The sequence below is a fragment of the Sorex araneus genome, chromosome 5 (assembly GCF_027595985.1).
Source record: "Sorex araneus isolate mSorAra2 chromosome 5, mSorAra2.pri, whole genome shotgun sequence".
Lineage (NCBI taxonomy): Eukaryota > Metazoa > Chordata > Mammalia > Eulipotyphla > Soricidae > Sorex > Sorex araneus.
Genome location: NC_073306.1, coordinates 55,127,639 through 55,152,056, shown reverse-complemented (window position 1 = coordinate 55,152,056; position 24,418 = coordinate 55,127,639). Strand labels below are relative to the sequence as shown.

At 57.9% G+C, this 24,418-nt stretch overlaps 1 protein-coding gene across 1 annotated transcript; it reads right to left on the bottom strand.

Annotated features, from left to right (window-relative positions):
- Positions 1 to 6,964: 6,964 nt before the first annotated feature.
- TAS1R2 (taste 1 receptor member 2) lies at positions 6,965 to 19,967 on the bottom strand. Its single transcript, XM_004603384.2, has 6 exons — positions 19,786 to 19,967; positions 17,073 to 17,373; positions 14,372 to 15,133; positions 12,268 to 12,477; positions 8,937 to 9,060; positions 6,965 to 7,893 (listed from the first exon to the last, which is right to left on the bottom strand). Exons 1-6 carry the CDS (start codon positions 19,965 to 19,967, stop codon positions 6,965 to 6,967), a joined length of 2,508 nt encoding a protein of 835 aa, XP_004603441.2.
- Positions 19,968 to 24,418: the final 4,451 nt, after the last annotated feature.

Genomic DNA, 24,418 nt, shown 5'->3' with positions numbered 1-24,418 from the left:
GCACTCGGGGCGTGCTGGTGCCCACGGGGTCCCCTCCTGGGCGCTGGCGGGTACTCAGTTCCCAAAGCTGCCTGCACTGACTGAGCTGGTCTTCACCCCACACGGATACCCGCTCATGGCTCCTGCTCTTCACGCCGTTTAACAGGCCGTAAGGCCCTGAGACGGGGTGAGTGCCCGGGCCAGGCGGGAGCACAGCTGAGTTCTGCACATGTCCACCTCAAGTGTGGCAGGATGGGTTCCTAGCCCAGTTTACAGATGGTTAAAATAAGGCTCAGAGGGCTGGAGCAATAGCACAGCGGGGAGGGCATTTGCCTTGCACACGGCCGACCCAGGTTCGATTCCCAGCATCCCATATGTCCCCTGAGCACCGCCAGGAGTGACCTGAGTGCAGAGCCAGGAGTAACCTCTGTGCATCACCGGGTGTGACCCAAAAAGAAAAAAAAAATAGTACAGCGGATAGGGTGTTTGCCTTGCACATGCCAACCCAGTTCGATTCCCAGCATCTCATATGGTCCCCTGAGCACCACCAGGAGTAATTCATGAATGCAAAGCCAGGCGTAACCCCTGTGCATTGCCGGGTGTGATCCAAAAAGAAAAAAAAAAATAAGGCTCAGAGAGGTAGAGCCACCTGCCTAAAGTCACACAGCAAGAACCGGCCCCTTCCTCACAGGTGCCGCTGGAGGTGGAGAGCCCGGGCGCCCCTCCCTGGGACCTCTCCAGGGCAGGACTCTCTGGAGTTTCCAGTCTCTGAGACCTACTCCCTTGCGCGGAGCCCCCAAAGCCCCCCTCCTCGGTGCATCTGCCCGGGCGCTTCAAAGCCTTCTGACACTTGTTAATCTCCTCCCGCTCTCGTGCGGGGGGCCTGGTTCCCATTAGCACCCCGGGCCCCACGGTGGTCGGACGCAGGGCTTGGGCCCCGTCCAAACGTGTCAGCCCTCGCTGGGGTTCGCCTGACGACTCGTCTGACATGGAACATCGAACGGTTTGATCTGCCAATTAGGCTCCCCCCGAGCTGCTAAGTGGAAGCAGATGGGCCCGGACGTCACCGCTCGGGAGGCCGCAGCTCCCCTCCGCCCGCCCGGCTCGCCCTGGGCCCCCCGGCCACTGGCGGGTCCACAGGGCCCCCGGGGAGACCCCACCTCCTGGCCTGTTCCCCGAGAGCCGGGACGTGGCCGCTCCTGGTGAAGGGGTCAGAGCGTGGGCGCCCCTCCGGGTGGTCCGTCCCACAGCATCTCCTGCTCCCTCGGGGGCTGGGCCCGACTTGAGGGCACCCCTGCCGCGCGGCTCAGTCATGCACGGGGCAGGGGGGAGGATGACCCCCCGGGTCCCCGAATCCTGGCGGCCCAGACTCAAGCGCCACTGGCGGCATTCCCAGCCTGCCACCCCGGCCAGAGTCTCGCCCTCGCTCCAGGGCCAGCCACTAGGGACCAGAGACGCTGCCCCCAGCCTCACTACTCCCCCCAAAGGCCCTAGCCCCTCTCGGGACAAACACCCGACTCCTCACTGATTGATGGGAGGGACCCTTCTGAGCAGTGAGCATCTCAGAGTCCCTCCTGGTTTCTGTGCCCAGAGAGGGGCATTAAGTCACCCAGGGTTGTACAGCAGGGCAGTCTCTCTCTTTTCCTCTCTCTCTTTCTCCCTCCCTCCCTCCCTCCCTCCCTCCCTCCCTCCTTCCCTCTGTCTCTTTCTCTTTCTCTCTCTCCCCCTCTCTCTCATTCACTTTATCTCTCTCTCTGACTCTCTCTGTCTCTGTCTGTCTTGCTCACTCTCTTTCTCTCTCTCTCTGTCTCTCTCTTGCTCCCCGCCTGGCTTTCCACAGCCATCCTCTCTCGCTCTCCTTCCTCCTCCTTCCTCTGTCCCTCTGTCTCTCGCTCCACCTCTTCCTTCTCTCCCCTCTGCTGCCTTTCTCCCCTGCCCTTTCCTCTCAAGCTCCCAACGCTCTCTTCCAGACCTGCAGGTCCCTCCTCAGCCCGACCTTTGCACTCCTTCCCCCCACCGTCCCCCCCCACCCTACTGAGGGATGCAGCCTCCTTGAGGGCCCCTCTGCTGGTGCGGCCTCAGCTTCCCCAGGCCAAGGGCCTTTTGTGCCCCCCACCAAAACGCAGCTTCTCAGGGCCCTGTCACAGCTGCCATGTTGGTCTCGGGGTCCTGAGCCCTCAACGGGGCTGCCTGAGAGCAGGGCTCTTCCTCGGGGCAATGACATCTCACTGCTTCAGGGACCTGACCCTAGGGATGCTCTCTGTCTGAGGGATGGAGGGAGGAAGTGGATGAGGGAGGGAATGAATGAATGAATGAGTAAATGAGTGAGTGAATTAATGAGGAAGTGAATGTAATGGAGAGAGGGAGTGAATGAGGCAAGGGAATGAATGAGTGAATGAATAAATGAGTGAATATATGAATGAGTGTGTGGATGAGTGTGAGTGAAAGGAGTGGCATAAGTGAGTGAACGGTGTAAGTAGAATGAGTGAGTGAATGAATGGAGTATGTGAGTGGAATGAGTGAGTGTGTGAGTGAGTGGAATAAGTGAATGAGTGTATGAGTGTGCGGAATGAGTGAGTGTATGAGTCTGAGTGTGAATGAGTGGAATGAGTGAGTGTGAGTGGAATGAGTGAGTGTACAAGTGAGTGTGTCAGTGGGTGTGTGAGTGTGTGAGTTGAATGAGTGAGTCTGTGAGTGGGTGAGTGAGTATACAAGTGAGTGTATGAGTGTATGAATGTATGAGTGAGTGTGTGAGTGTGTGAGTGAGTGTATGAGTGGAATGAGTAAGTGTGTGAGTGAGTGGAATGAATGAGCGTGAGTGTGTGTGAGTAGAATGAGTGAGTGTGTGAGTGAGTGGAATGAGTGTGTGAGTGGAATGAGTGAGTGTTTGAGTGAGTGTGTGAGTAGAATGAGTGAGTGTGTGAGTAGAATGAGTGTGTGTGTGAGTGAGTGTATGAGTGAGTGCGTGAGTGTGTGTGTGAGTGGGTGTGTGTGAGTGGGTGTGTGAGTGTGTGAGTGGACTGAGGGAGCGGGTGCACGTGAGGAGGCGAGAAGGGGTATCTGAGCTCAGGCTGCCTCCCTCAGCCTCTCCTTGCCCACAGCCTGGCCACTCACCCTGCCCGTGAGCCTGCCCCCCACTCCCACCCGTTCTGACCTGACCCCTGCCCTGAGGCTCTGCCCGCAGGCCCCTCCCACGCCATCTCGTCCATTCTCTCACCCAGAACTCTAGGCTGGAGCCAGGTCTGGGAGTGGTTCTGAGGGGTTGGCCACAGCTGTGCCGAGGGCAGGGAGAGAAAAGGGAGACAGGGTGCCTGGGGTTCCGGTCTGAGCGACGGGCAGGAGGTCGCCGAGTCTACTCCCACCCTCCCTCAGCCGCGATAGTCAACCCCAGTTTGGAGGCTTCCCTCCGTCAGCTCACCATGCCCTGCCAGACTCAGCCCTAGGTATGAGAGACTCACTCACACACACACAGCTCCGTCAGCCGGCCCCCGCCTGCAGCCCACTGGTCCTTCCAGGCTCCTGATGCCCCACAAAGGTCCCTCCCCCAACATGGCACTGCCCGGTGATGGGACCCCCACACAGCAGAGCTGGAGGTGACTGTCGGTGAGGTAACGGGCGGAGAAGAACAGAAGATGTTCCTCCAAGCTCCCGGGGAAGGGGGCGGCAGGCCTGTGCAGGGATATTCAGCTGGGTTCAGCCTGACTGAACGGGGGGACAAGGGGAAATGCGACAGAGAGGAGGAAAAGGTTTCTGAATGTGCAACAACCAAAAATTAAGTAAGGTTCCTGAGCCAAATCAAAAACATTAGCCTTCTGTCATAAAAAGTTCAAGAATTCGCAATACAGGGGCTGGAGCGATAGCACAGCCGGTAGGGCGTTTGCCTTGTACAGGGCCGACCCGGGGTGATTCCCAGCATCCCATACGGTCCCCCGAGCACCACCAGGACTAATTCCTGACTGCATGAGCCAAGAGTAACCCCTGAGCATCACCGGGTGTAACCCCAAAAGCAAAAACCAAAAAACAAAAACAAAATTCACCATAGAGATACTGAGAGGCCATCATTTTTGATCCTTTACCCACTTTCAACACACATCTCCCATCCAGAGTGAAACAAATTAAAAAGGGTGTGGAGGTAGGGAGTGGGGGTTGGCAGGAGGGACACGGGGAAAATTGGTGGTGGGAAATGTACACTGGTGGAGGGAGGGGTGTTGGAACACTGTATACTGAAACCTGACCACAAAAGCTTTGTAACTGTATCTCAAGGTGATTCAACTAAAAATAAATAAATAAATAAACTAAGTTCATGAATTGGGGCTGGAAAAGCAAGTGATTTCACTGAACAAAAAAAAAAGAGGGGGGGTTACTGGGGCTGGAGAGATAGTGGAGAGATAGGACAGTGGGTAGGGTGCTTGCCTTGCATGTGGCAGACCTGAGTTGAATCCCCGCCTCTCACAGGGTCCCCAGAGCCTGGGAGGAGTAATTCCTGAGCTCTGAGTCAAGAGTTGTTACCCCCAAGCATCGCCGGGTGTGGCCCAAAAACCAAACAACAACAAAGATTCCAGAATTTGCTGAGTTTCCAAGCTTGGGCTTAGCACAGAATTTCCAACATTTTTTTGGAATGGCAAAAAAAGATTTCTGCCATTTTTTTTTGTGCTCCACCTTTTCGGAAAGGAGAGTTTTCAGCGTGAACGATTATAAACTCAAAATATTCATCAGCTCTGTAAAACATGGAAGATGCTCACCATCCCATAGTATCAAATGTTCAGCCAATATTTTTTTTTCTGTAAAAATCAGCAAGCACATCCATCTCATTTGTAGGCAAGCTGCTGTCATCTTTACTAGATACTAGAATGATACATCTGCCAAACCAGTGCTGTAAGATAGATTTCTTTATGGTCTATTATCAGTAAATGATTTGGATACTTCTTTTAGGTACCTTATAGCCATATTTAAGAAAGTGTCTTGGGGGCTGGAGCAATAGCACAGCGGGGAGGGCGTTTGCCTTGTACGAGGCCGACCCAGGTTTGATCCCCAGCATCCCATATTGTCCCCCGAGCACCGCCAGGAGTAATTCCTGAGTGCAGAGCCAGGAGTAACACCTGAGCACTGCCAGGTGTTACCCCAAAAGAAAAAAAAAGGTATGTTTGGGACAATGGGGGCTGCCAGGTGATGTGGGGGATGGAGGCAGATGGGGGGGCCCGGCATCAGTATGCCCAGGCATTGCAGGGGACAGGAAGGACGATTTTGGGGAACAGGAAGAGTCTGTTGTTCCGGCCATGCAGCAGGAAGGCTTGTTATAATATATAAAAGACCATCGTGAGGATTGGGATTTAACTTGTGGTCCTGAAGTGGGGGGTGACGAGGGAGAGGAGTGTTCAAAAATAAAACTCCTGGAGACTCATTTAGTCTAAGAAAATCTCATGCCACAGGCCGCGTGTCACTGGGCCCGCCTAGGGGGAGGGGTGAGGGCTACGAGCAAGGGACTGCCACGCCGGCTCCAGGAGGGGGTCGGGCCGAGCGCTCTGCGGCTGAGGGACTCCCGGATTCTCTCTCTAATGGGGCTCTGAGAGGCAGAACCAGGAAAATGAGGCCATTAGCTCTCAAAAAAACATTAAACCAAAGCGTCAGAAGCATGCAAGAAAAGAGAATTAAGAGCTTAAAACTCTGAGCCCGGCAATCTGGTCCCGGGGGCGAGAGGGACAGGATCCAGGCACGTCCAGAAGCCGAGTGGCCAGGCTGCCCCCCTGCACCCCACCTGGCTCGGGCCTGGCCACGGGCTCCACCCTGGGCTCAAAGGGAGCAGGCGGGAGGGGGGCGTCCACTCCCAGCAGCGGGTCCCGGGGGTCTTCTCCAGGCAGCTCCTCAAGGCTGGCCACAGCGGCACACTGGGGGGGGGGGACCCTGGGGAGGCCAGTCTGTGCAGGGGCTCTGACAGGGGCTGCCTGGGAGATCGGGGCACAGATGCCCAGGCCAATACCCCCCATGGAGCCCCAGTAATCCTTCCCGGCCCCCCCAGCTCCCTCTGAGCAGCCCTGGCCCTCCTCCCCCACCTCCCCTGCCCCCTTCCCCCCTCCTGTGCTCCTGGGCCCCCCTCTCCCTCCCCAGCAGTCTAGCTTCTTACCTCCCAGGCACTGTGCACGTGCATGTGCAAACACAAGCCCTCGCTGCCCACCCCACCCCAGGTCTTCCCTGGTCATGGCACCAACCATCTCCCTAAAGATAACCCCCAAGATAGCCCAGGGTGGAAGGCGCCTGCCGTGCATGTCGTTGGTCCCAGTCCAAACCTTGAGCACCACATTTGGTTCCCAGAGAATTGCCAGAGCTCCAGAGCACAGAGCCAGGAGTCATCCCAGAGCACCGCCAGGTGTGAGCCAACCCCGTGGCCCCCCAGACTGACTTCCCCCGGGAAAGCACAGTGCTGTCTGCAGACTTCGCTCCCTGCTGGCGATGGACACACAGAGGGTGGGGGTCTCAGAGCACTTGGCGACACTTTCATCTTCCATCTGGAAGGAAGGAGCCGGACAGAGGGCTCCCTAGCGGCAGCCTCGCCAGGAGTAAACGAACCAGGAAGATGGGGGCTGGGGAGGGAACTGTCTGGGCTGTGGGGTTCAGACCCCCACACCCATGGCTGAAAGGAAATAATGAGCCCAACCTGCAGAGACCCACCATGACCAGCAGAGGGCAGCTGCAGGCTGTGAAATCAGACGCAAGAAGAGGTCACCTCAGGTGATTCATCTAGAACCGTGTTCAAGGACCTGGCAGAGAGATGCAAGGGCTTAGAGAGAGCGTGAACGCTGTGAGGCACCCACCACTGAAGGAGAAAACCACGGCCAGCAGACACAGACTCTCCCGGGGCTGTCAGATTAGAGATCAGAATGCAGTGACTTCCCCTCGTCCATCTGCAAATGAAAGACCAAGGACCCTCCCCACCCCCACCCCCACCCCCACCTCCCCTCAGCCCCTCCCTCCCTCCCGGGGCGCCGTGCTAGTCTCTCCCCATGGTGTAGCCCTGGATGATGCTGTTGAAGTAGGCTTGGGTGTTGCGCTCGGGGTGGAAGAGGATGGTGTGGCACTTGGGGCCGAAGAAGCCCAGGGTGAAACAGAGGAGGTTGAGCACCGTGACCAGGAGGTCCAGGAAGGTGACGAGCACGCCCTCGTAGACCGACATGAGGGTGCAGAGGAAGACGGACGAGGCGAAGTAGAAGGTCATGCAGAAGGTGATGAACTTGGCCTCGTTGTAGCTGGTGGGCAGCTCCTTGCCCGCGTAGGCGAAGCAGAAGCCCAGCACGGACAGGAGCAGGTCCAGCCCGCTGTTGGCCAGCAGCCCCCTGCCGTAGCTGGGGTTGCAGGCGAGGATGAGCACCTGGGGGTCGCCGGGGTCGGCCCGGGCCGAGAGGTCGGTGGGCTTGCTCAGCACGCTGCCCGCCACCGTGGCCATCTTCAGCAGCACCGTGAGGGCCACGAAGAGGTAGGGCCCGTGGTAGCGCACCCAGCAGCCGTAGGCGCGCGGCAGGCGGCGGGCCACCCGGAAGACGCAGACGATCTGGAAGGAGCGCACGGCAGTGCAGGAGATGCAGAGCGTGAGGCAGAGGGGCACCAGGGCCTGGCGGCTGAGGCACGCGGGCACCGTGGGCAGCCCCACGTACAGCGGCACCAGGGCGTATGCCCCCAGCAGCGGCACCAGCATCAGGAAGCACATGTTGCCGCCGGCCGAGCGGACCACGGGCGTCTGGACGTGCCTCCCGAAGAGAAGCAGCGCGGCCAGGGTGCCGAGGAAGCCCAGGGCCGCCAGCGTGGCCACGAGGATGGTGGGCGCCTCGTGCCACCTGAGGAAGGCCAGCCGCCGCGGGAAGCAGGACGTGTCCTTCCTGTGCGACCACATGTTGCGCGGGCAGGGCTGGCAGTCGTACTCGTCTGGAAGAGCCCACAGCCACGGCCGTCAGTCACAAGCAATGTCCCCGACTTCCTACTTTCCTCCCGCCCGAGTGACGGTGCTCGGGGCCACCCCGGCTGGCCACCCCCACCAACATGCCCGTCGCCGACTTCCATCACTGATTCTGCCAAACCCATTTCACAGAGGAGGAAACGGAGGCTCAGCGGGCAAAATCACAGGAGCAGTGAGTTGGAGAGCTGGGGAGGGTCTCCTTGACTCAGAATCCAACAACTGTAATCCCCTCCTTCCAAGACCCCGACCTCCAGTGGGGTTGCGATCACTGGCAGGTTTTATTCAGGGGCCGGAGAGATAGTGCAGTGGGTAGGGTGCTTGTCTTGTACAGGGTCGACCTGAGTCTGCATGCAGACACCTCATAAGGGCCCCCCACGCCCTACCAGGAGTTACCCTTAAGCACAGAGTCAGGAGTAAGTCCCGAGCACCTCTAGGTGTGGCTCAAAAACAAAACAAAACAAAACAAAAAACCCAGTCATTTACCCAAAATTTGCTCCAAATATGTTTTGGGGTGTGGTTACTTAGGAACTGCTCCTGAACAGGGATGGGCGGAGACCAAACACACCTACAGCTCCTTACAGGTCAGCCTGAGCTGGACACCGCCTTGAAGGTGATCATGCAGTTGACATAGTCTTGATTTTGCTAATCAGAGTGTCTCCGTAATCGTCACCAAGTTACGGGGACACACCCTGAGCTATGGTAGGCGCCGGGTGGGGGGCAGGGCAAGGCCAGAGACCCCCGCCTCTGCTAGACAGTGTGCAGCCACGCACCGGGCACCACTCACACACCCACTCACCCGCTCCTTCGCCAGCCCTTCGCTGGCCCTCCGGCCCCGGGCCCTGGCTGCGGGGGTGTGCGGGGAGAGACCTGCCCCAGCCCTTCCCCGAGTCAGCTCCTGCACCTGGTGATGCTCAGTACGAGAGGAACCACACCGGCCTCTGGCATGCGGACACTTGCGTCCTCAGGGGAGCCCCCGAGCCCCAGGGTTGGGGTGCAGCCTGCCCCCCCATACCTGCAGTTTTGTTGAGGAAGGTGCCGGGGAGGCAGTCGAGACACTGGAAGCAGCAAGGGTGGATGCCCACGGGCTTCTTAATCTGTCCAGGCTCGCAGTCCTTGGAGCACGTGGACAAGGGGACCTGGGGGAGGGGGGGACAAGACCAGACCCCTCCTTCTGCACAGGCTGGGCCTCCCTGCTCTTCCCCGGGGGGGGGGGTCAGAGGGCACCAGCCCTGGAGAGAGGGAGCGCACAGCACCACAGCACTGCTCGGGCCAGAACCGCCAGGATATTTGCACAGAAATCTGTGCCCCCAAATGCTGCTTGGGTCAGAACCGCGGGGACAGTCCAAGGGTAAATGATGAATTGCTGAAGAATGAGCCTGCAGAGCTGAAAGACTTCTGGGCAGCGGGAAGCCTTCAACAAATCCCAAGAATTCCGTAAGCTTAATCTCTAGGAGCCTCACCAGGTTTTCAGGGTAAAGACGGGAGAAAGAACTTCAGCTAGGGCCCAGAGAGAGAGTATGGCAGGTGGGGCGTTTGCCTGGCATGCTGCCCACCCTGTTGATTCCTGCATCCCGAGCACCACCGGGAGTGATCCCTGATGGTTTAAATTTAAAAATTTAAAAGAAATTAAAAAATTTAAATTTAAAAGAAAACATGAGGGAAATTTAGCCATTGTTGTGACGGCAACGCAACTCACTGAGCTAGGAGTAAGCCCTGAGCACTGCCAGGTGTGGCCCCCAAAACAAATAAAATCTTACCCTAGTTTCCAGAAGGCTGAGCGTGGAAAGTGAGCCGTTTAAAATATACCCAAACATCTACACAATGGAATACTATGAAGCTGTCAAAAAAGACAAAGTCATGAACTTTGCATACAAGTGGATCAACATGGGAAGTATCATGCTAAGTGAAATGAGTCAGAGAGAGACAGACATAGAAGAATTGCACTCTTCTGTGGAATGTAAAACAAGAGAATGGGAGACTAATACCCAAGAATAGTAGAAATAAGTACCAGATTTGTTCCATGGCTTGGAAGCCGGTCTCACATGCTGGGGAAAAAGGCAGCTCAGATAGAGAGACATGAACAACAACTAAAGTGTGGTTGGAGGACCCGCTCAGGATGGGAGAGGCGTGCTGAAAGCGGACTATAGATTGAACATGATAGCCACCCAATACCTCCATTGCAAACCACAACACCCAAAATGAGAGCGAGAACAGAAGGGAATGCCCTGCCACAGAGGGGTGGGGGATGGGATTTGGGGATGGGAGGGATGATGGGGTCATCAGTGGAGAACAGGCACTGGTGGAGGGATGATACTCAAGCAATGTATGGCTGAAACACAAGCATGAAAATATGTAAATCTGTATCTGTACCCTCATGGTGATCCACTAATAAAAAAATAATTTTAAAAAAATACACCCAAGTCCTCTGGTCTAGAGAACTAAAGGTTGCTCACAAGGACACTCACTGGGGGCTGGAGGGATAGTACAATGGGTAGGGCATTTGCCTTGCATGCTGCTGACCCGGGTTCGATTCCCAGCATCCCCCGAGCACCGCCAGGAGTAATTCCTGAGTGCAAGGCCAGGAGTAACCCCTGAGCATCGCCGGGTCTGACCCAAAAAGAAAAAACAAACACTCACTGACAGGAGATCATGGGGAGAGTTGATGCCTGACCAGCCCCTCTGGCCTTCCTGTCCACCTCAGGGAGGCGACCTGAGAAGCAGGCGTGAGGGATATACCCTGGACTACTGGAACAAAGGGACTGAGTCATACGATCATTCTAGAATGCTGCCCTTTCTCATTCCTCAACACTGTCTCGTCCGCACTCTACAGTATAAGGTATTACGGGGGAGAGAACCAAAAGGCTCCATTTCTCTGTAATAAAGAATTTCTAGGTTAACCCAAATCAACCATGGGGACCAAAAGACTTTTTGAAAGAAAACATGAGGGAAATTTAGCCATTGTTGTGACGGCAACACAAATAGTGGGAAAAACCTCACTCCTACCTGGGTGAATGTAAGACTCGGTACTGGAAGTTGATTGGCCTCAGTTCTTTTAACCAAGACGTTCTGTCTGACTTTCACCAAAAAAAAACGAGAATTTTTTTTTTTTATGTGAGAAGACAAAGAACAAAACAAAGCCCAGAGGAGGCCAGCCAGGCATCCCAAAGAGGAGTCAGGCCATAAATCACGTCTCGGCCGAGTTTAAGAGAGACAATCCCACAACAGGATGAAGTTACGATCAGGAAAGGAAAATCTGAATAATTTAAACATTGTGGAAATTAAACAGAAACATCTGTGGATCAAAGAAGAAACCGGAGAGGAAGTTAGTAAATGCAGGTGAATGAAAAATATACAATATAACATACTAAAATATGGGCTACAGTCAAGCTAAGGGTCGACGTAGAGGCACAAACACATGAAAAAGAAATCGACAATCAGCTTTACAACTTAAAGAGCGAAAAAAGCAACCATTGGGGCCAGAGCAATAGTATAGTGGATAAGGCATTTGCTTTGCACACGGCCTACCCAGGTTAAATCCCGGGCCCCCACTATGGTCCCCTAAGCTCACCAGGACTGATCCCTGAGCGCAGAGCCAGGAGTAAACCCCAAGAATAGCTGGATGTGGCCCAAAGACAAATTAGAACAAACTAAAGCCCCTGTCAGTCAGCAGGAGGAGAGAAGAAATAAAGTCAAGGATCACAAATTGGAGGAGAGAATGAACAGAGAAAAGCCAATGGGAAGATCCACAGATGAGCTGTGTGGCCTCAGGCCGATCATGCAGCCTCTCTGTGCTCTGGTTTCCTAGAGAGAGTAGTAGCAGCTACTGCCCAGAGATCACATTAAAATGGGCACACATGAACCCCGTCACTGCACTGTCTGGGTCTGGAGCCCCCCTCTCACCCGCGAGCTCCAGGTCACACTTCCCAAGCAGTGGGGGAAGGGATGCCCCACCCCCACCAATGCAGCAAGGAGCAGGAAATCCAGGCCAGGGAGGCAGCTCTGAGGCACAGCACTTGCCTTGCGTGTGGAGCACCTGGGCTTGACCCTCGAACAAAACCGCAGGCCCACGGGGCCGGAGCAATAGCACGGCAGGTGGGACACCCGACGTACAACCTACCAACCCTGGTTCGATCCCCGGCCTCCCACATGGTGTCCTGAAACCCACCGGGAGTGAGTCCTGACTGCAGAGCCAGGAGGAAGCCCTGCGCACCACTGGGAGTGGCCCAACAACAAGCAACTGAGACCCAAGGTGCCCGTTATTGATAAGGAGGCTCAGGCGTCCCCCCTCAGTGAGCAGGCCCTGGCCACGCCCCCGCCCTGCCCGGCCGGGCCCCGGAGCTGACCCTGTTGTTGGGGGTCTGCCACGAGATGTTCTGGAGGAGCTTCAGCTGCCGCTGCACGGGGCAGTAGGACGCCACGCTCCGGAAAGGGTTGTGGCTGGTGTCCCAGTGCCACTGGACGATGTCCAGGCTCAGGGGCAGGTCCCCCTGGTGGTTGAAGAAGACTTGGTGGCCCAGGAGGGTGAAGTTGACCTTCTTGATCTCCTGGAGGAGCTGGAAGGACAGGAGAAGGGGGCTGGCACCTGAGGGCGGGCCGGCCAGCCGCCTGGGAGACCAACTCGGCCCAGCCCTGCCACCTGCCGTGAGGTCGGGGTCAGGGGCAGACCTAGTTTCTCAGAGCCCCAGTTTCCGCCTCTGCAACGTGGGAGCCACAGAGCACCCTATGCTCTGGGCTCCAGAGCAACAAGTGCCTTCATCACGGGCAGGACTTAGAAGAGCTTCCCAGGGACTGAAGAGAAAGTGCATCAGGAAGGGTGTTTGCCTAGCACACAGCAGACCCGGGTTTGACCCCCGGCATCCCATGTGGATCCCTGAGCACCACCAGGAATGATTCCTGAGTACAGAGCCAGGAGTAACCCCCGTGCATTTGGGTGTGACCCAAAATGAAGGAGGAGGAGGAGGAGGAGGAGGAGGAGGAGGAGGAGGAGGAGGAGGAGGAGGAGGAGGGGAAAGAGGAGGAGGAGGAGAAGGAGAAGGAGGAGGAGGAGGAGGAGGAGGAGGAGAAGGAGGAGGAGGAGGAGGAGGAGGAGGAGAAGAAGAAGAAGAAGAAGAAGAAGAAGAAGAAGAAGAAGAAGAAGAAGGAGGAGGAGGAGGAGGAGGAGGAGGAGGAGGAGGAGGAGGAGGAGGAGGAGGAGGAGGAGGAGGAGGAGGAGGAGGAGGAGGAGGAGGAGAAGGAGAAGAAGAAGAAGAAGAAGAAGAAGAAGAAGAAGAAGAAGAAGAAGAAGAAGAAGAAGAAGAAGAAGAAGAAGAAGAAGAAGAAGAAGAAGAAAAGAAGAAGAAAAGAAGAAGAAGAGCAACAACAACAAACATCTGAAGCCCTTATGAGGGCTGTTGAGATGATACCATTCACTCTCCCTAAAAATCACCCCACCACCCCTCAGGGCGCCTCCACTCGGGTTCAGAGTGCAAGCCTCTCTTATTAGCAAGGGACAGCTGGGGTCTTCCCTGCCCCTGGGGGTCCTGCCTGTGCCCCCAGACACACACATTCACACGAACTCTCACATACTCTCACACACTCACACACACTCACATACTAACTCACACATTTACACACACTCACACAAACACACACATTCACACATGCACGTGCATAAACACTCTTTTCAGCCTCCCATTCCCCCCAACCCCCACACACACACACCCTCAGAGCCAGAACAATCCGGCACACGCTCTGAGCTGGGTGCCCTCTGGCCTGAGTCCCGTCCCTCTCTGTCCTCCGTCTGCAGAGAGACTGTTACCAGCCACGCCTCTCTCTGGACTGACCCAGCCCGGCTTTGGGAGTGTCTGTGGGTGACGTGGTGAAAGCCCAGTTTGCCTCACTGGGGCCCTCAGGCAGGGAAGCTGGGCCCCAGGTCTCCCCAGCCACGAGGCCGCAACCCTAAGGGAGACTGCAGCCAGAACTGAGGCTCCCCCTGCTCGTGGGACCCCACTCTCGAAGGAGGATCTCAAGTAATGATTACATTATTATTATGTGATATGTGTGTATGTGTGTGGGGAGGGGGGAGCACAGCTGGCGCTGCCAGCCCTGCCCAGGGTCAGGGGTTACTCCTGGCTCTGCACACAGGGATCCCTTCGGGTGGTACTCAGACGTCTATGGGGTGCTGAGGGTCCAACCCGGGTCACCGGGTGCAAGGCAAACAAACGCCCTACCCGCTAAGCTATGGCTCTGGCCCCCTTACATTTCCTGGGGGCATTTTGTGTGGGTTCCGTGAAGAACCTGATTCTGCTATTCCTGGCAGGGCCCCTCCTGTCCCTTGATGCCCCCAGACCCAACCCCCGCCAGCCAGCCCCTTTATTTCCCCTGAGTCCACGCCCAAGGGATGCAGGGGTGAGGGAGAAGAGGAGCCCCCCCCCCCCCCGCCCCGCCACCCGCTCCCCGGGGCCTCACCCGCCAGGGGTAGACCACGGCCTTGGGGCAGCGGGTCTGGGTGCAGCGCAGGAAGGCGTGCAGCGCGTGGGCCACGGCGTAGACGGCGGCGTACACGCTGTAGACGGCGCGCTCCCCGGAGAGCGTGAGGATGCTGCTGTGCGCCGCCGCGGCGCCGTGGCACTGCGCGCACTCCTGGTTGCAGGTGCCGGGCCGGCCGGGCGCAGGGGCGCGCGCCTCCCGGCGCAGGCGGAACTCGCTGAAGCCCGGGATGGGCACGCTCCGGGTGGTGATGCCCAGGAAGGTGCCCGCGCGGCGCACCTCGGGGAAGCTGTGCAGCACCGGGTCGATGGCCCAGGACTCGGAGGCGATCCACACGGTGCCCGTGAGGTCGCGGCGGTGCAGCACGCGGAAGAAGCCGTGCAGCGCCAGGTCGGGCGCCAGGACGGCCACCACGCGCGCCGTGCTGAGCCACAGCTTGTCGGCGATGGCCTCCAGGCGCCGGCGCTCCTGCGCGCTCGGGCCCCGGCCGGGCTGCGGCGTGGGCAGCACCTCGTGGAAGGCCACGCAGATGCGGCGCTGCGCCAGGCGCTCGCTCAGCAGCTGGCTGTTCTCGCGGCCGTAGTCGTCGCCGCTCACCAGCACGATGACCCAGTTCCAGCCGAAGTGGACCATCAGCTGCACCATGGCCTCGACGTGGTGGTCGGCGCCCGCCACCGTGCGCAGCAGCGCCGGGAACAGCTGCTTGTCCAGGAGCCGGTCGCTGATGGCGCTGTAGGTGATCTACCCGAGGACAAGGCCACCCTGGGCGTTAGCTAGGCTCTTCCCGGGCCACCCCCGCGCCCCCTCCTGCCCGGCCCGGTCTTCCTCCTCCAGGTGGCTCCTGGCGGGCACGGAGTGCCAGCCCTGCCCAGGGCTAGGGGTGACGCCCAACACCATCATGCTAATAACTCTCCATGAGAACCTGCTATGGGCCTGGGCTGGGCTGGGGGAGCCCCACCTGAGCTAGGTGATGTTCACAGGCATCTTGGTGGGTCCACCTTGGTGACCCTGCTGGGCCAGGTGGTTTCCACCACTGCTATGCCCATCACGCAGTGACAAGTACTGAGTACCTACCGCGTACTAGGCGCTGTTTAACGTGGTGCTATCAGGAGATCTAACACAGGGGCTACAGTGCTTGCCTAGCCTCCCACTGACTCCACTTGGAGTCCCCGGAACCATAAGGGGTTCCCCAAGCACAGCCAGGGGTCACTCTGAGCCCAGGTCCAGGAATAGCCCCAGAGCACCAGCAGGTATGCCCCTCCTCCCTGAACTAAGTTAAAAACAAAAACTCCATGGAGTATTGTGTTGAGCAGGGCCGTGGCTCAGCAGCAAGGCCTGCAGCTTACATGCATGAGACTCAGATCCGAACTTGGCTCTCCGTCCTCCAAGCCGCAACATGTCACCCCCTTGGCCCTCCCTGCAAGCCTGACCTCCCCGCCCCTGCTGAATGTTGCCGTCCAGTCATTGCGTTCTCAGCACCCCTCACGCCCCATCGATTGGATCTTTACTGTTTTTTTTTTTTTGGCTTTTTGGGTCATACCCGGCGATGTTCAGGGGTTGCTCCTGGCTCTGCACTCAGGAATTACTCTTGGTGGTGCTCAGGGACCATATGGGATGCTGGGGATTGAGTCCTGGTCAGCCTCGTGCCAGGCAAATGCGCTCCCCTCTATACTATCGCTCCGGCCCCGGATCTTTCCGTCTCATGGCCGTCTTTCCCCACCACGAGACTGGCTTTAAGAGCCCTGGCCCTGCCGCCTGCTGTGAGCTGCACCCCAGCACCCAGGGTGCCCTGGAAGTATATGTGACATGGATAAACGAGTTCCATCCTGGAGCAGATGCTTCCCATAGAACACTCACATCTGCGGAGCACCTGCTGCAGTATTGGACCCCGTCCAGTGCACCTGACATAAGAACAAAATTAACAGCCAGAAGCACCGTCTGCCGTGCCGTGTGCCGAGGCCTGGGCCCGCCGCTCTGCCGTGTGGAGGCTCTGCTCTGCTGGTTCTGAACTAGGGTTTGTGATCGTGATGTTGCCGAGAGTTATAATAAGAGTAGGAACACTGAGATCACTTTTTTGAATGCCTACTAGACTTCCAGACAGGATGATGTTGATGCATTTCCTTTCTTCTGCAAGAGGCCTTACATAACAGCACAGACATTTCTGACTGCCTAATGAGTGTTAGGAACCCTCCCCTGGCTTGACTACTTTCATCTTCAGGGGAACTCTTTTTTTTTTTTGCTTTTTGAGTCACACCCGGCGATGCACAGGGGTTACTCCTGGTTCTACACTCAGGAATTACTCCTGGTGTTGCTCAGGGGACCATATGGGTTGCTGGAATTCGAACCCAGGTCAGCCGAGTGTAAGGCAAACACCCTACCTGCTGTGCTATTGCTCCAGCCCCTTAGAGAGGAACTCTTAGTAGTCTCACAGGTAGAAAAACATCTCACAGGTAGAAAAACTAAGTCGCAAAAGAGTTGAGATATTGCTCAAGATTTCACAACAGCCAAGACTCAGAGCCCAGGTGTGCTTCCAGGCCCCGTCTGCCTGCAGCCTGAGGTCTTGACCAAGTCCAGCTGAGTGGGCTCAAAGTCCTGACCCTACTTCTGCTCCTGCTCCCAGTCCTCTGGAGAACGGCTCACCCAACCCCAGGCCCCTTCTCGCAGGATTCCGCAGACTCACCTGAGGAAGGAGTAAGAGGGAAAGCAAGTGGGCCACAGTTATAGTGGACTCGGAGCTGTCGGGGCCGACGACGGCCACCACGCGGGGCACGTACTGGCTGTAGTCCTCCTGGATGGGCAGGAAGTCGTCCTCCTGCGCCAGGAAGTAGAGCACGGGCTGGATGCTGTTGGAGTTGTAGCAGATGTCCACCATCTCATAGCCCAGCCGCACGCCCGGCAGCAGGGCGCTGTGGTTGTTGATCTCCTCCACCGCAAAGCGCATGGCCTGCATGAGGTTGTAGCCCAGCACCTTCATTTCGTACCTGGAGGGGCCACGAGAGGGCAGGGCGGGGAGCGCGGCAGAGTGAGGAGAGAAGGAAGGAAAACGGGAGGGGAGAGATGGCCCAGCCCTGCTGTCTGCCACAGGAAAGTCGAGATTTTGCTCCAACCAAGCCACTCCAGAAGTTTCTAGCATTTTTATCACATCGTTGTCACTGTACCACAACTCTAACACCCCCATGGGCCCTCCGACACTATGAAGGCTAGGATCACCAATCGTTGCTAAAACCACTACCAGCATCCCTATGACCTCTGTCACCAGACTATTGGTGCTCACAATGTGACTACCATTACCAATCTCACTACCGCGATTATTGCCAACATGATCACCACATCACCTTGTGTCATCACCACTGTCACCATCACCTTCACATCCTCATCATCACCCCATCAGCACCACCATCATCACCACTGTCACCATCACCTTCACATCCTCATCATCACCCCATCAGCATCACCATCATCACCACTGTCACCATCACCACATCTTCACCATCACCCCATCAGCACCACCATCAGCACCACTGTCACCATCACCACATCTTCACCATCACCCCATCAGCACCACCATCAGCACCACTGTCACCATCACCACATCTTCACCATCACCCCATCAGCACCACCATCATCACCACTGTCACCATCACCACCACATCCTCATCATCATCCCATCAGCATCACCATCATCACCATCATTATCACCATTACTACCATCTTCTCCACTATTACCACCATCATCACCACCATATTCCTCACCATTTAATTATCTCTTGCACAATTACTATCAACATGACTATCTTTGGGGGCTGGAGCGATAGCACAGTGGGTAGGGCATTTGCCTTGCACGCGGCCAACCCGGGTTCAAATCCTAGCATCCCATATGGTCCCCTGAGCACCGCCAGGAGTGATTCCTGAGTGCAGAGCCAGGAGTAACCCCTGTGCATTGCCAGGTGTGACTCAAAAACAAAACAAAATAAACATGACTATCTTTGGAGCTAGAGAGAAAGCAGAGTGGGTCGAGGACTGCCTTGAACTCATTTGACTCGGTTTTGATCCCTGGCCCCCCTATACAGTCCCCCAAGCCCCCCAGGAGTAATCCCTGAACACAGACCCCAAGTAAGCCCTGAGCACCACTGGCTCCAAACCACAATGAATGCATAAAAATAAATATTAACAAATAAGAAAACATTACCATCTTCAGCACCGTCACATGGTTGGGTTCACCAACATCAATGACCATCATTCACCAACATCAGACCACCTAACATCCTGGCTAGGTCCATCACTGGAACACCACTGCCCTCGCCATTCTCAAGCCAACATTAGAGAGACTGTGCATTTCTTAGCGCAGGTCCTGGATCTCTGCACACTGTTCTTTCCTCCTTCCCGCCGGAGTGACTTAGCCTCCACGCAAGGGTTCCTTTACAAGCCCATTTTAAAATCCCAGGCTGTGGGCTGGAGCAATAGCACAGCAGGTAGGGCATTTGCCTTACATGCAGCTGACCCGGGTTTGATCCCCAGCATCCCATATGGTCCCCTGAGTACCGCCAGGAGTAACCCCTGTGCATCGCCAGGTGTGACCCAAAAAGCAAAAAATAAAATAAAATAAAATCCTAGGCTGACCGCAGTCCCACCGCCTTCACAGTTTCCTGAAGATGCTCCCTGCACCTCCAGGGCTCACAGGGCAGAGGGCAGGGGAGAGCTGCACGGTCCTAGAAGCCCCCTGTGCATCCAACCAGAGCTCTGGGGAGAGCCAAGCCCCCCACTCCTATCGGGGCACTGCTGCAGAGAAACCGCAGCTGCTCCCCAAAGCAGGCACCTGGTTCCGAGACAGGTCCTCACACAGGCCAGCCGGGAGCCCCTCAGCGGCCGAGGTGGGCCGGTGGCTTGGTGGCGTCTAAGACAGCGGTCTGTGCGAATGTCCCGTGGTTGTCCCCGGCACCCCGTATGGTCTCCTGAGCCCACAGGAGAGACGGGACCTTGGGACAGACTCGTTTCCGAACAGAACTGCTGAAGATTTCAGTAGCAGGGATGGGGTGTTCTCTGCAGGAGCCAGTAGGAGGCCTCCAGAACCCAATTCTCTTGCAGTTCTTTTGTTTTTTGTTGCTGCTGTTTTATTTTAGGGCCACATCCAGCGATGCTCAGAGCTTACTCCTGGCTCTATGCTCAAGGATCACCCCTGGTACTCAGGGGGCTATAAATGGCTGCCGGGGATCGAACCTGGGTCAGTGGCTCGAAAGGCAAATGCCTTAATCTCCATGTGATAATCTCTGACTCTCAAGGGCAACACCCGGGACCCTTGCTGCTAGCCTCCCAGGGACCACAGAGCACGCCCGACTCCCCCCGCCCCCAGCCTCACCGCTGCCACCGGGCCCAGGCCCGCTCCAGACACTCACTCCTTGCACTGGGGCACCTGCAGGAAGCTGAGGTGGACGGTGTCCTTTACGTTGGCGTGGAGGCTGAAGAGCCCACCCAGCAGGTAATCCCCCTCCAGGTGGAAGTCGGAGTCCTGGGTGGGCTCGGCCAGGCTCTGCAGCAGGAAGAACAGGCAGCAGACGGCCCTGGGCTGGGGGCCCATGGTGGAGAGCGGGTCCCAGAGGCGCCTCGCCGGAGACCGGGCGGCTGACACCTGGGAACCACAGAGACATTTACATGTGAGCAGCCACGGCTCATCGGGAATGGGGGGTGGGGACTGGCAGCTGGCAGAGCTCGGGGGGCCGGGGGGCCGGGGAGGAGACTGGAATCATTAGCGTGGTTCCTTCTTCTATTTTTCTCTTTTTTGCTTTTGGGCCACATCCAGCAATGCTCAGGAGATTCTTCTGTCTCTGCCTTGGGTGGAATTTCTCCTGGCAGTGCTCGGGGGACCATATACGATGCCAGGGACCGGACCTGGGCTAGTTGTGTTCGAGGCAAACGTCCTCCCCGCTGTGCCTTGGCTCCAGGCCCAGCATGCTTCCTTCTTGGGGCTGCAGTGGCCCTGGGGAAGCTCCCTGGAGGGAGGTTGTCCTGCAGACTTGGTCGGATCCTCACCTGCAGCCAGTCGGTCGAAGACTGATGTCATCCCCCACCACGACCTTACGTCCTGACCCTCGGGACCCCGGGACTCAGGCACGCACCCACAATAGGATGAAGACGAGGGTGGCCAAGAGCAGAGCTTCAGAGCCAGGGCCAGTGAGCTGTGGTCAGTGCCCCAGGAGCCCCCTGCTGCCCACAGCAGTGCTCAGAGCAGCAGCACTGCAAAGCGGTGGGCAGGGGGGCCCAAGGGCACAAGATTCGCTCACTGGGATCGTCCCTGGTCCCAGTTTGAAGAGGAGGACGCCGTGGCGAGGGGCTGAGAAGACATTGGTCTTAGGTTGCACAGCCAGGAGCGGGGACAGATTCCAGACTGTCCGCTCCACGCCAGAGATGCTCACGAGATGATCCCTTGCACACAAAGCTGCAGGGGAGAGAAGGGTGGTCCTGCTCCTGGGGCCGTGGGGGGCGCAGGGGGGCGAGGAAAACACACCTTCCCTCGGACACGCCGGAGCAGGTCCTAGGCCTGTGCTTTCTGCACTGAGTGCCACGGCAGTTGTCCAAGAGCCACGCTAATTCTCCACTCCCTTTTGACGTGTTCAGTTTTGTTGGGTTTTTAGGCCACCCCTGCAGTGCCCACGGGACTGCCTGTGGTGCTGGGGATTGAACCAGAAATGGTCACAGGCAGGCAAATGCCTTCACCCCTCTATTTCTTGGGCCCCTTCACCTTCATGTTTAAGACAGGGAAACTGGACCAGAAAGATAGGACAGTGCATAGGGCACCTGCCTTGCACACAGCCACCCTGGGTTCAGTTCCCAGCACCCCATATAGTCCCCTGGGCACTGCCAGAATGATCCCTGGGTGCAGAGCCAGGAGTACGCCCTGAGCACTGCCAGGTGTGGCCAAACACGAGGAAGAAAGACAGAGAGAGAGAGAGAGAGAGAGAGAGAGAGAGAGAGAGAGAGAGAGAGAGAGAGAGAAAGGAAAGAAGGAAGGGAGGAAAGGAAGGGAGGAAGGAGGGAGGAAGGAAGGAAGGAAGGAAGGAAGGAAGGAAGGAAGGAAGGAAGGAAGGAAGGAAGGAAGGAAGGAAGGAGGAAGGAAGGAGGGAGGGAGGGAGGAAAGAAGGAAAGAAAAGAAGGAAGGAAGGAAGGAAGAAAAGAAGGAAGGAAGAACGAAGGAGGAAGGAAGGAAGGAAGGAAGGAAGGAAGGAAGGAAGGAAGGAAGGAAGGAAGGAAGGAAGGAAGGAAGGAAGAAGGAAGGAGGAAGGAAGGAGGGAGGGAGGGAGGAAAGAAGGAAGGAAGAAAAGAAGGAAGGAAGGAAGGAAGGAAGGAAGGAAGGAAGAAAAGAAGGAAGGAAGAATGAAGGAGGAAGGAAGGAAGGAAGGAAGGAAGGAAGAACGAAGGAGGAAGGAAGGAAGGAAGGAAGAAAGGAAGGAAGGAAGGAAGGAAGGAAGGAAGGAAGGAAGGAAGGAAGGAAGGAAGGAAGGAAGGAAGGAAGGAAGGACGGACGGACAAGGATACTGAGGTGGAGAGGGCCAGCAGCCTGCCGGAAGTTGTGGGGCTGAGGCAGGAGGTGAGCCCCCAAGTTCTCTGTCAGGCCACCTGGGCTGACCCCCACGAGGGCAGGAGGGAGGGGTGAGTCCTGGGGCACAATGTCTGTCCTGTGTGGGGGGCGCAGAGGCCCCGGGTGCTCTGGAGACCCCCAGCAAAGTCGGGGTACTCAGCAGCGCTGCGGGGTCAAGGAGGGGAGGGTCAGGGTGCCTCACTGAGCTGGGCCCTCGGGTCTGGTCCAATCCTGGGGCAAGGGGCAGCTCGGCCCCCCGCAAGGACAGTCTGGGCGCAGGGGCTCAGCCAAGGGCAGCTACCCCAGGAGGAAGCAGAGCATGGGGCCCTCCGTGGTGTGGCTGAGTGTGCCAGAGCTGACCCACACACTGACCCTCCGCACGCTGGGGAAACTGAGGCCGGGGAGACTCGGAAAAGCAGGTTGCTTCCCCTCAGTCCCAACCAGGCCTCGGGTCAGAGCTCACCCGTGATGCCCCTGGCCGTGCTGGACCCTGAGAGGGCTGAGGAGGGGGCAGTGCAGAACCCACCAGAGGGCTTGTGGCCCAGGTGTGTGGCGTGGCTGGCCACGACAGGGCACGCAGGGAGACAGTGGACAGTGGCGAGCAGGTGGCCGTTAGTGACAGTCAAGTCCTGCCTCCTGCCGCTCCCTCCGGCTCAGGAGCGGGTCAGCCTGGGCCGCAGCGGGCACAGCTGGCCCTCATTTCCCTAAGTGCCCGACGGGCAGCCAGGGTGGCAGCCACCTCCGGCCTCAGTCAAATGCTCCGGCTCGAGCCAGACCTGCGGTCACCCTCCCCCCCACCTTCCGCCACCAAGCCCCAAGGCCCGGCCCCCGCAGGGAAATGGAGCCGCTCCCAGCCGCTGTGGACACGGGACAAACCATGGCAACCAGGCAGAGGCCCTGAATCTCAAGTGCCACCAGCCCGGGGACAGTGAGTCGTGGCTGCAGCCTGCCACCCACCCACACTGCCCTGGGTTGAGGTGAGGCAAAGGCACCAAGGAGGGCTGGCAGGGGACCCTGAAGGGGGCACCGGGAGCAGGTGGTGAGGAGCAGGGGCTGCCTGGGGGTTCGAATCCTGGCCTGAATGATCTTGGGGCAGCCACTGCCCCTCTGGCCTCCAGGGAGCTCCCCGCAAGGCCTGAGATGAAGGGTAGCAACACTGACCCCCGAGTAGGTCATGGCCTCCTCTCCAGGGCTGCGCCCTGCCCGGCACCCGGGCCCCTCCCGGCAGCCCACCGCCCCTTCCTCTGGGACCCTCGCCTGGCCCGCCCGAGTCAGGGGCAACCTGGTGCCGGGTGAAGGCCCTGCGACCACTTGCCCCAGAGGGATGCTGGGTGGTGGTGGTGGTCGGGGTGGGGGGGGGGGGTCCCTGCACTTGGGAGCGGAGGCAGCGGGCCCACGTGGGCTTGAATACTGTCTGAGGCGGGGGGCTCCAGCTCTCAGGCGTGGCTGCCCTGATGCTGCAGCATCAAGCATCACCGGGCCAGCGCAGCGGGTCCTGCCCAGGCTGGCACTGCGTGTCCAGCCCCCCCGGGGACTCGGGCAGCCTGAGCGTTCAGTCCCTCTTGGCCTCCGCTGCCCGTCACGGGTTGAGGCGAGTGGGGAGGCTCAGGGGGTCCTGGGTGGGGCCCACATGGGGGACCCCAGAGCCCAGCAGCCTGGCAGGAGCCCAGCCAGTCCCAGGCCCCGACAGCTGCACGCTGGCCTCCGCTCACTGCAAGGGGGTGCCCGGGGTCTCGGCTCTGAGCTCGAGGCTCACCCCCCCCCCACAGGCCTTCCCAGAAGCAGTGGGAATAATGTCTCGACCTCCGGGACTAGGGGGGCTAGTGGACTCGGCTCCACGCCCAGCACCACATGGTCTCCCCAAGCATCGCGGGGTGTGGCCCTCGAGCCCCCAGCACCATGGGCGGCCTGGGGCAAGCCGGACAGCACGGGCTGGAGCAGGACCAACCCTCACTCAAGCCATGCGTGGAACCTGCCCTGCCGGCCAAAACTTACTAGCAGGGCATCGGTCTCCTGGGCCCTCGGGAGCCCTCCCGTGCCATCCCCTCCCCACCATTCAAAACAGATTATCCCGGCACCGAGGCCCGGCCAACAGGACACACCAGCCAGTCAGCACACAACAGAGCTGGCTGCAGTCTCGGGCAAATGACCTTTGGCTCATTAATGACGCCTGGCACTGATCTAAGTGTTAATTATATACCAACTCATTTCATTCTCATCTCTGTGTGTGTGATCATCCCCTAATAACTATATAATGGCAGAATAACGAGTACTGTAAGTATGAGCGTTGTACAGCAATACATCTCGGGATGCTTCAGAATTACCGCCATCCTCTGACAGACGAAGAGGACTGAGGCCAACTTTGGGGGCTCCCCGGCAGGGAGGCTGAGGAGCAGGCTCTGAAGCTGCCTGTGGGATTCGGGTCCCTGCCGCCCGCAGCCCTCCCTGCCTGG